Genomic DNA, 12340 nt, shown 5'->3' with positions numbered 1-12340 from the left:
AGTCGTGGATTTTAAAACTATATAGACTACCACTACCAGAAAGATGTTGATTCAAGTGAGACTTAGAACTGGCCATTACAAATGCAGATTTGTATTATATTTTACTCAAATAGTTTTTTGTCTCTTTTGACCCTTAATACTTTTTTTATAGTCGCTGTTGATAAGATTTTCCATAAACTCAAAATGTTGATTAGGAGTTCATTTTACCCTCCCCCTTGTGACAACATAAGTGATATATCTTCATAAAATATACAAAATACACGTAAATTAATTGGTAAAACTTTATAATAGAACTAGTTCAATTCAAAAGATAAATGTAAACAATAACAAATAAAAACAACAATTAATCATCTGATTATTTAAGCATATGACAATCCTCCCCCCTATTAAGCTGCTCTTAGTTGGTCGCAGTGTCTCTTAAATAACCACCCGTCTTCTGATTTAACGAGGTACATCACATGCCCAAGCGGCCTTTCGATTGTTCCTGTTGACCACTTTTCTCCTGAGACGTTTGAGTAATTTCTCATCAATACACCTTGTCCCTTTGAGAAACTTCTTCTAGTTATAACTTGACTTTTATTTTGCGGGGTAGGTTTTTCGGTTCTTATGTTTCTTCCAAACATAAGCAAGTATGGAGATTGTCCTGTCGCCGAATGGCGTTCCCTTTGTTCATGTGTGTAAAGATGTCTTCAATGCGAGGGATAGGGTACTTCTCATCTAATATTAGTTTGTTTGCTGTTACCTTGTAGTCAGCGCAGAGCCTTACACTTCCATTAGGCTTTTTTACGGGAATAATTGGTGTTCCCCACTGTGAGTTTTCAACTTTGGAGATTATACCACCGCTCTCTAGTCGATGTAGCTCATCTTCAACAGCTTTTCTTAGAGCATAAGGTACTTGTCGTGGTTTGACGAAAATTGGTTTTGCCCCTTCCTTAAGCTGTATATGTCCTTGTTCTGAATTTATTTCACCGATTTCTGCCTTGAAAATGTCTTGAAAGTTTGTTAGGAGTTTATCAAGTTCCTCTGATGTGTTAGTATCTGTAAGTTTTATGTCAGCCCAATCCATCTTGACTTCTCGGAGCCACTCACGTCCAAAAATTGGGTCTACGTTTTGTTTCAAAACATAGAGCTTCCCATGAAAACTGAAATTTCTGTACTTGCATTCAACAAAACAGACTCCCACAGGCCTTATAATTTCTCCAGTGTATGTTCTCATTTCCACTTCCGTCTTGAATAGACGTTTATTAAGTTCAAGTTTAAGAAAATCACTGTATGATAATGAGCTCAAAGCCGCTCCAGTATCAAGTTCCATATTCAATGACTTGCCTTCAATAGAAACATTAATTATAAACTTGTCATTCACGTTTGGTGTACCCATCATGTAAACCTCATGGACGTTGTCATTGTCATCTTCAACATCAATTTTATTTGATTTCAACTTGTAAGCGCTCTCACTTGCATTGCTAACCCTGTTGCGTGTAAGACAAACATTCGCAATGTGTCCAATCTTGTTACACTTCCTACAAAATTCATTTTTAAATTTGCAAGTATCAGCTTTATGTTGAGTACTGCCGCATCTGTAACATTTACCTCTTAAATCTTGAAAGGTAATATGCGGTTTGGTTTCATTTCTACTCTTACTTGTTAACCCAGATTGTTTACTCACATAGTTAACATCCTTAGTTTGATCTGTAACATAATGAGAGTACTTAGGTTTTATTGCATAACTTTCCAGTTTGGACTGTTCAATAGAAATGGCCATTTCTACCACTTCCTTAAATGATTGTGTATTTCCTTTTTCTTGAAGAAGCCTAACTCTCACTTCATTATCTCTTAATCCTCGAATGAATTGCATCTTCAAGAACATATCACAAACTGAACGTTCACAGTTGTAACACTTAAAATCGCAGTCAATTGCCAAACGTTTTAGTTCTCGAGCGTACGTAGAAATTCCCTCTTCAGTATCTTGAACTTTACTGATGAACCTATTTTGGTTAGCAAGTACACTTGGAATAGGTTCCAAACAGTTTTGCAGTATATCTGAAAGCTCTTCAAACGATCTGTCACCTGGTGCCTCGGGAGCAATCGCGTCACATAATGCCTGATGCATTTCGGGTGTAAGAGTACTAAGAAACAGTTGTGTTTTGGTTTTTGACTCTGTGATTTGTTTTAGGTCCAAGAAATTTCTAAACCGCATTAGGAAATTCCGAAAGGTTTCATTTTCCGTGTAAGGTGTGAAACTCACATTCGGTATGTTCAACTTATGCGGATTATTTCCTTCACTAGAGACATTCCTCTCTACTCCTGTTTGCTTAATAGTGACAAAGAATGGTTGTAATAAAGCTCTTGCCTAGAGGTATGTTTCCTCTACATCTGTACGGTAATCTTCTTCTCTTTCAATTTCATCTTCATCGTCTGTAGTTGTTATAATCTCTTCATGTAACAAAGTGAATCTTCTCCACGTTTCATCCAGTAGAGATTGTCTGCCCAAAGCATCGTATATAGATGAACCTTTGGTTTTCAGCACATGTAAAGTCCTTGTAATTTGAGACTTTATGATTCCTCTTTGTTGTTTTAATTTTCTAGTTTCATTTTCACTTTTATCACTCGTCGCCATTGATATATCTTCATAAAATATACAAAATACACGTAAATTAATTGGTAAAACTTTATAATAGAACTAGTTCAATTCAAAAGATAAATGTAAACAATAACAAATAAAAACAACAATAATCATCTGATTATTTAAGCATATGACAAAAGGAACAAATATTTGTGTCCCAGTTAGTCTGTTCTGACTCAAAATTCATAGATTTGCAGTACTGACAAATCCAATCCAACGACCCCAATTCAAAAAATTGGTATTTTTTTGAAGGGACTTCCAGAGCACATTTAACACCATCACTGCTCTTTACCTTTTTAGTTCGTTGGTTCTCTACATGTTTTTTTCGTTCTGTATGTCTCTTTACGCCCGGTTAATGATTACCTTTTCTTTTTCTTTTTGTACTTTTCACATCCTGGGGTGAATGATAAAGTTTTATAGCGCTATAATGACCCGAGTCAATATTGCCATTAAACATCAAGTCAGATACTTCTTCGCCAGAACCGAAATCGTAAGTCACAGTTTCTCAAGCAACTTCCCTGTGTAGGCCTACTCGAAAAAATAAAGTTAGGGTATAGTTCACTGATAAATTGTAGTTCCAAATATCAAAGCGTACTCGCCATCTGGAGAAGGTAAAATTTGGACGTCGAACACTGATCATGATTAAGATTAATCACTTACGATTTAAAATGTTTGTATGTTTACCAATCATTAGCAATTATCTGTACAACTTGCAAGCGGATTTCCCTATGACTGTTCTGGTGGCTATAGAGAATAAATTATATTGATCAAAACAATAAGTTTCCGTCCCCTACTATGTGTATTATTTCACATTCCATACTCAAACTTAAACTCAATTACCACTTTCCTTCAGATCACTTTGCAGGGAAACTAAAACATTTCAAAAATAAGTTAACAAATACACTTTCCTTGATGAAAATCGTGTGTTTATAAATAGAAACTCCAAGTTTAATAATTGCATACTGAAAGTGAGGTTATACAAATAATAACAAATGTCTGACAAACATTAAACAGCTGACGAATAATTTATAAACTGTGTATTATATTCTTCGATAAGAATTGTATTGACTCGACCTTTAAAGGGCTGTAGGTCGTAGCCCTTAGAAAAAACGTAAATTCTAAGGAAGTTCGGCAAATCTACACACTATTCCCTTTAATTTGAGACATAAATCTTGTAGATGGGTCCAGTGTCTACTATCTTTCCAATTACTGAGAACACAGTGTCACAACTGTGTATTAAATATATAGATTAAGACAGGGCAACGTCTGTCGGGCCAGCTAGTATACATATATAAATGTGTCCGTTATCGCGATAAATCGAGCAAAATGATCCGATTATTTTGAAATGTGGTACAAACGTGTAAACCTACATTCATTCGAACGAATTCGCGAACCAGCATAATCGGACTATGGGAACGGTGGTTTTTATGGGGTAGAAATTGATTTTTCCAATTTTGACTCTAAATACCCTCGCCGCAGCAAACCTGCAGACTTAGCGAATTTCCATTTACCTGATTGGATTTAAACTAAAATGTCTCCTTAAAAATATCACATTTGTTCCCTATTTAAACAGAATTAGTTTAATGAGTACAGGTTTGCTGCAACAAGGAGGGTAAAAAAGTTTTTTTTTATGTAAAATATTAAAAGGTACTGTGGTTTAGTAAGAAATTAATGTATTTTCCAAATTTGATCAAAATATGTTCATAAACAATCAAACTACCACAGTTGACTTATTCTCCATAAGAATAACATGGGAATTTTAAAATTAATTTTTTTTAATTTTCTCCGTAACAATTAGGCGCATAATAACGCTTCAATATACTAAATTATTTGTTTTTTTAAGCTCTACAAAATGGTTTGAAAAGAAATTGTGAAGTTTTGTGTTTTTAGGGTCAAAAATGGGAAAACCCTATTTTTACCCCATAAAACCTTCCATAATCCCCTGTTACAAAGGGCCGATCATGCTGGTTCGCGAACGAACTCATTCAAGTTTATCCCGCCTTACACCTTCAAACCAAATTTTATCAAAATCGGACAAAAATTACTCAAGTTATCGTGCGGATGGACATATATATATATATATATATATATATATATATATATATATACATATAGATAGATATATAAAAATTTGAACGAATTGTGTTTTTGGCCTCTGGGGACATCAAAATGAAAAAGTAAATCGGTCCCGGGCTTAGGTCTTACCATGAGACCTACGGTAATAGCTACTTCCCTATAGGGAAATTCGCTAAAAACAGAAAATTTCACGACTTCTCTCCAAACCATTATGTAGAGATAAAAAAAGAATAATTTTTGTATATTGAAGCGTTGTTGTATGCCTAAAGGTAACAGAGATAATTAAAAAAAATATATTTTAATTTTCCCATGTTATTCTTACGGAGAATAAATACACTGTTTTAGTTTAATTGTGTATGGATATATTTAAACCAAATATGGAAATTTTGTTTATCTGATACTAAGCTATCGACATTGCAATAAAAAACACATCTTAATATCTTCCCCGTAGCAGCAAACCTAAGTACTTACTAAAATTAATGTTAATTAAATAGGAAATAAACCTGAAAATCTTTAGGGATTATTTTAGAAGAAATCCAGCCAGGTAAATAGAAATTCGCTAAGTCTGCAGGTTTGCTGCGGCGAGGGTATTTATATCTGTATTGGTAATATTAAATGTTTTGTGTTATTTATAAATTGTATAGTTCTCGTCGCCTACTCTGTTCTTTCGGGCTAGTGACGTCGTTTGTTTATGTTTATGACACATCTAGTTCCTATTCTAATATTCGTGTTTAGAACACGGGCTTAATTTTTCTTTAGACAAAATAACAAACTATAAACGACAGGATGAAATGAAAGAGAAGCTCTATCGATTGTGAACCATTTTCAATCATATTTTACATTATTAAAAATATTTATATTTGTTGTTGAAATATATTCAAATACTTGAAAATTTTAAAATTTTATGAAATACCATAATATGCATAATATGTTAATTAATAACCTGCGAATATTAATTACTAATTAATTGTTATAATGGAGAATATCGAAAGCCATAATTTTAAAGAGACAAGACAAAGGTAGAATATAGGTCGAAGCTCCCTATATACGTGAAGAATAATAATGGAAAAATGTTTATTAATTGATATGAGGATCAATTCAATTTCGCACGTTGTTAAATAGATAACAAATTTGAACTTTTTCAACTGTACATAAATATTTATGAGTTTCATACACACGCCACACTACTTTTATCGCTAATTTCATATTAGCTAGAGTAGTTTTCTTTTTCTATCCTAGCTGATTTGGCCGAATAGTTTGTATACAGTATATTGGCGTGTGGTATGTACCAATTAACTTACATTTACATATTTTGTAATACTGGTTACAGAATAACCTATGTAACTGCTCAATTACGGATCTGGCCAATTTTTCTCTCTGCCAACCTTGTAGCCCTCGATGTAAATGTTACTCAAATAAGCTATATGATTAGTTTTTAAGCTACAATCATAATGAATAGCTTACTTACATTTAGTTGGGACTCATACTTGTTTTGTAGCCGTAGCGTTACTACAAACCTAATTCCAACAAATCACTTGGAAAATCCATACATTAGAGATGGCTGAACCACACTGCTGACTAAGCCTACTTGCCGTGTTACGCTTGAGATAAATCCCCACTAGATACAAGTTACCTTTAGCATTAGCTTCTGACTGTCATAGATCCAAACTAAGTAGACAATGTGGGGGCTTTACTTATTGATATTTTATTATGAAGTAGATTAAAAATATAAGGTTATTGGTTTTATTTTTTTTTTCAAACTCTATATTTCCATACACCAACAAATGTGTATTGGTTCAACCAACTTCTTCTGTTATGTCAGCTATCGAAAAGTAATTTTGACCTTAACACTATAGTTCCATAATAAGATTTAGCTATTTTACTTTCTCCCCCTATACCATAGTATAAGGAGAAAGTATTGTTTTCGTCAAAATGTTCGAGTTTGAGTTTTGAAAGTGGTTTTCGAAGTGATGTCCGTGTGTGTGTGTGTGTGTGTGTGTGTGCTGGATGTGTACAGAGCTACAGACTACACCTGTGGTCCGATTTTGATGACATTTGGTATGTACGTACTAATCCATGATATCTTCAAGTGCTTTTTTCATTTTTTGAAATTTTGATATTTATTGTAGATTATCCCATAAAAACCCATAAAATAACTGATTTTCTCAAAAATGGCCTAAACGATTTTGATAAAAACTTCGTATGTTGTAGCCCTTTAAATTCTGAACAAAATGATGTAACTCCCATTTCTGTAAAACTTACGGTTCAAAAGTTATCGTAAATTATGTTATTTTCCCATCAAAAACCCCCATAAAATAAGAGAAAATCTGAAAGAAACTGGTTTTGATTGAAATTAGTATGTGATAATCCTTATTATTCCAAACAACATAGTACAATCCCCCATTGCTGTAAAAATTATGGATCAAAAGTTATTGTAACTTATGCTGTTTTCCCATAAACCCATTTAAAATACGGAAAAAAATGATTTTTTGAAGAAAAAAACCCGATTCTGTTTGAAAATATTCTGTTATGGTCCTTATAATTCTAAAAAAATAGTGCATCCCATTATTCCTTTTAAAATTAATGTTAAAAAGTTAATGAGACTTTTGTGATTTTACCTATTAAATATCATAGTTACTCTCATCGCCTACCCATGATAAAGGTTGTAGACAAGCTAATGGGAGAAAGTAGGCGTCAGATTGCTGATACCGTTCATTTAAGAATAGTTTGGCATAATTCAAGTGTTTTCGAGTTACGACACACACATATGAACTAGTTACTACTCCTCCTGAGTGCATTCTGGTATGTTATAATACCAAGTGGAAGTAACCTTATTCCAATCGTAGAACACTACCAGTGACAACCAAAACTTTCTAAATACACGAAGAAAACCCATATATTAATTGGGGATGATGGTTAAAACAAAAGTAAAACTAAAAGTTGTAATAATAGGTGTATCATTTTACAATCAACCATGTTTGCAGACACATGGTTCTAGCAAAATTTGCTAGAATTTTGATTTTTGAAAAACTATTGATATTTAATATCCCAGTGCAAATGTCAGAATCAGTCAATTTAGTAAGTAATTTTTTTTATTGTACACTATATTACGACACATGATTAAAACAAATGCTATTGCCACAAGTAGGTTTTTAAATGGTTGAAAGGATGGTAATTGTGTTATTTCCTTACACTTGACACAGCTTCTTTCACATACAAAAGTAAATTAAAATTAGCAGCTCAAAAAACTCCCTGGTTGAAAATTTAATAACTTTAAATTAAGTAAGAAGTGTACGACAAACATCCGTTTTAGTTTGTTCTACATATTATTTCCCCTAAAAGTATATTTCATATCTAGCGCCAAAAATAAGGTTTTGCTGGCACTAGACAAGAGTGAAAGTAGGATTTCAGTTCAACTCTGGGCTATAATTTAGAAGCTCGAGTCTGCAAACTTCAACCGTGTAACACTACTTATGCCTTGTTATCACATTTACAGGCAATTAGCTTTCTGCCACTAACTTGTGGTTTTATGCAAGTCTAGTTGTTGTAAGATTGTAAGTTATAAAATGCCTCTAATTTTTTAGTCCGCTTAGCTAGAGCATGTTTGTATACAGCTTAATAAATCTTCAAGCATTTCAAATGCCAAGATACGCATTGTAAAATACATTTTTTCTCTTAAATTTTTAAAATACGGGGCACAGCAAACCTACAGTCGAAGTGAATTTCAATTTACCTGGCTGGATTTCTACTAAAATATTTGGTAAAAATTGTCAGATTTATTTCCTATTTTAATAACATTAATTTTAGTGAGTACTTAGGTTTGCTGCTACAAAGAAGATATTAAAGTGTGATTTTTATTGCAATGTTGATAGCTTAGTATGAAATAAACAAAATTTCTATATATGGTTCAAATATATCCATAAACAAGCAAACTACAACAGTTTATTTATTCTCCATACCATGAGACCTACGGTAATAGCTTATTCCCTGTATGGGAAATTCGCTAATAACACTGCATTACTTTTTCCATTCGAGTTTAACATGCTAGACAATCTTTACTCTCGATATAATATTATTTGCGTATTTTTAGAGCCCTTATGATTAGGTGTTTCCATTATGAATTTATACAATTTTCATTTTTGATTGGTTCTTGTACAAACCTAAATTCTCAAATTTTTACTGAATATAACAGAAATAACGTTCAGTGAATTTGTGAAGAGTTAATGTAATTTGCATGAAAACCAACCAACATATAATAGTTTTGAAGTGAGTACGAGTATCTCAAACGTAAAGATGTTTTATACCTTTAGTACCTTTAGTAGTAGTTATATCTATTCAGTATAAACATCCACTCTTTCTTAAATGCAACGTTTAGTGTAAGAAGCTAGCAACTGGTGTGAGGTTCATATGATGTTTTATAAGCTATTGAATAAAAACCATTTATGATGAAAAAAATGTAGCGATAATGTTCTAAACAGCAGTTATACGTTTATGAATCAAGACTCCTCTATACGCAAATAACATGTCATTGAGAAAGGTCTTAAAACTCGCTGTTTTACTTATCGGCGAGACAACAGGAACAAGGACTATGAAGAAACTGTGACGGCCGCATAAACATAAAATACCAAATACAAAATAATTTGAGTATTAGCTAACACATTTTCAAACACAAGGGGTTAACGTTTTAACAACATGTTAACATCGCCGCAAAAAATGTAAAACGCAGCCACATTGGACTGAATGACCACTTAAATCGTAACGCCTCATCACTCTTCCACAGCTCTCGCTGTTTGTAATGAGTGGGAGTTTTGGATATGTCTGCAGCTACTCGTAGTTTCACATACAGACAGAAGTTGAGATGAGACTCGTTTTAGACTTCTTAGGGAATTAAACGTAAAGATAATCCAAAACTTGGAAAAAACTGTAATTTTATTTATAAGGATTTCTTTAAAATTGTTCCTTTGTAAAAACAATTATCTTTTTTAATGGATAAAATGTCCAAAACTGTCTTGTAATTGTATAGATGTTCACTGCCCTTATACCGAAGTAATATCCATTAATCAATACGTCACAACGTTCAATGTTACAATGGCTGGTTGGTGACGTGTTCATTGTGAGGGTTGACACTTAGTTGTCTAGAGTGGAGAGAAAAAGACCAACTCACTGGCTTTGTTCTCTTCCTAAAGATAAATCTAGACTTTTATTATTGTGATTAGCGGTCTCTAAACCTTGCATTTGCCCGTCGACACAGTCTTTGGCCTTGTTTGTGGAACGTATAAAACACAAGGGGCGAGTCGGTACAGTGTAAGCGTGGTCGGAAGTGTAAAGGAAATTAAAGTCAAACACCACTAAGTTCAAAGGCACCATATCGCTGCCATGGCTTTGTAGCTCGTCGCACTACCGACTAAGCCATACTTGCAGGCAGGGCAGTAAGTAAGCACCGACAGAATTAGTGACTGCATGAAGCGTAGCTTCCAAGTTTCTGGCAGCAGACTTCTCAACCTGTACACTGTAAAGCACTCTCAGAAAACCTGTACACTGTAAAGCACTCTCAGACAACCTCTACACTGTGCACTGTACACTGTACATCACTCTCAGATGACCTGTACACTGTACACTGTACAGCACTCTCAGACTTCCTGACACGAGTTAAGAAGCATGTGTGACTTGATCGAAGAAAGTTGGGTTGCTAACGATGTTAATGTATTTTTTTTCTGCACATATTTGACAAATCTTATGAATTCTACGTTCAATCACCGAAAGTTAAGTACCGTAAACTAAAAATAGTTATTAAGTAAACAAAAAAGTCGTATCGGTTTTTGGTTATTTTATGGATAGACTGTATAAACCCTAAATGAAGACGTTATTAGACAAGGAACGAAAATTACTACTGGAAGCCTACCGTCCCCAACCTATCCTTGACATTTAACATTATATGATAATGCCGTTTAAACATTTCAAAAGTTATAAATACTTTAATGCTTATATACTTTTCAATGAAATGGCGACCATACAAAGTATGTATTTTAAGCCAAGTATGAATAGAGATGAGTGTAAAATGAGTGGCGCGCTCTTGTAGTCTTGTTAGTGACTAAAAACGACATATTACTTGGGGAATATTTTTTCAGCAGTTTATCGCTTAATTGTTTAAGGTATAGTGGTTTACGTGTTGATACCTACTTCTTTTTCTGTATTTTTGGATGTGAGTATGTCGGCATACTAAAATTTTGGTTAGTAATGAAAGCGTCAATCGGTGTAGTAGGTCTCTATAAAACTGTCAAATAAACTGCAGGGTGCAGCAGAAACCAAAGTCGACTAATACCATACCAACTATCCCCGTAGTACTGATGATTCAGAAACTTGGGCACTGACCAAAGAACCGAAAAACCTTAATGCTGGGTTAGATAATAAAGTGCAGAGAAAATATACAGACCAGTTCAAGATAACGGCCCAGAGGTCGAAACAAAATAGAACAGAGAGCTAAGAGAAATGTGTTAACACCCAAATATAGGGATGCTTTCCAGAAGTAGGTAAAGCTTGGATGGACAGGTTGTGTATAAACTTTTAAAAAGTATATTCCAAGGAGTATCCCACGATAGGCGGGAAATATCAAGTTATGAAATGCATTCTCAGACTGGGATCTATATTTTGAAGAGGCAGGTGATAGAAGAGAATCCTCATAAAAGTTTCAGTGGTCACGGAGGTAAGATAAGGTACGGTAAGTACATAAGTAGTACAGTATGCAATTGGAGGTGGCATGTAGCTACTCTACTCAAAACCAGTGTGAATAGGTCGCCAATCTCACTTCAAGATTTTTCAAATCGACACAAATGCTGTTTTATGGTAAAATTATCGGATTTAAAATGCATATCGCCATATTTTAGGTCTATATTTGAATGGAATAAATAGGTGGTCACGTTACATTTGTTTATAAGGTGATATTCCCCGTTAAAACTGCCAGAATTTGTGTCTATGCGTGTAAACTAGATGTTCTGAATTATTCTGTTTTAGTTGACAACTCGATTCCCGTACGTAGGACGGGCCACAAGCTCGTCAAACTTAAAGCAATAGAAATAAAATATATGGGATTTTGTCAACAAAGTTGTCCACAACATCATACTAAAAATCGAGAAAAATCGAAGTGGTGGAAAGCCGCCATATTGGAAAAAAACTTCCGCCATATTGGATTTATGTAAGCTTTTAGTAAAATAGCAATAGTTTGACAACTAAGCGTCTAAATAATCTGCGGTTTGTTTTAATAGCTTCCTCATTAAGTCTACTTTAAGATAACAGCTTTTATACCATTTCAATATTGTTTTGTTTAAATGAGTCAGCTTTAAATTAAAAAAAATACCAAATTTCAAAGATTTGTTTAGTAAATCCTTTAAATTTTTGCAAATACGAACTCATCAGGTGATATGAACATACATATTTTGTGGCTATTAAAATAATCTGCATTACATTTTGAACAATAATAATCATCACATCAGTTTGTATCTTGCTTTGAAGATGGGATATATTCTGGGATATATCTGTTATTAGTCTTCAACTTGGAACGCTAGCCGTGCCGCGCGCTGCACCGCTACATTTACTGTGGGTGAAATACATTTTGAGGTGGGCTGAAGCCCTATTTTAAATAAA

At 33.8% G+C, this 12340-nt stretch overlaps 1 protein-coding gene across 1 annotated transcript; it reads right to left on the bottom strand.

Moving 5' to 3' along the window:
* Window positions 1-604: 604 nt before the first annotated feature.
* Window positions 605-2110, bottom strand: LOC129005083 (uncharacterized protein K02A2.6-like). Its single transcript, XM_054433875.1, has one exon. It carries the CDS (start codon window positions 2108-2110, stop codon window positions 605-607), a length of 1506 nt encoding a protein of 501 aa, XP_054289850.1.
* Window positions 2111-12340: the final 10230 nt, after the last annotated feature.

Source organism: Macrosteles quadrilineatus, unplaced genomic scaffold (assembly GCF_028750875.1).
Source record: "Macrosteles quadrilineatus isolate MER2022 unplaced genomic scaffold, UCM_ALF_1.0 Scaffold_15__1_contigs__length_3749704, whole genome shotgun sequence".
NCBI classification, from domain to species: domain Eukaryota; kingdom Metazoa; phylum Arthropoda; class Insecta; order Hemiptera; family Cicadellidae; genus Macrosteles; species Macrosteles quadrilineatus.
Note: the sequence above shows the minus strand (reverse complement) of the source record. Positions and strands in the feature narration are given on the sequence as shown.

Excerpts from the sequence above, each read along its gene's own strand:
- LOC129005083 (XM_054433875.1), bottom strand. The coding sequence starts at position 2,110 with ATGCATCAGGCATTATGTGACGCGATTGCTCCCGAGGCACCAGGTGAC.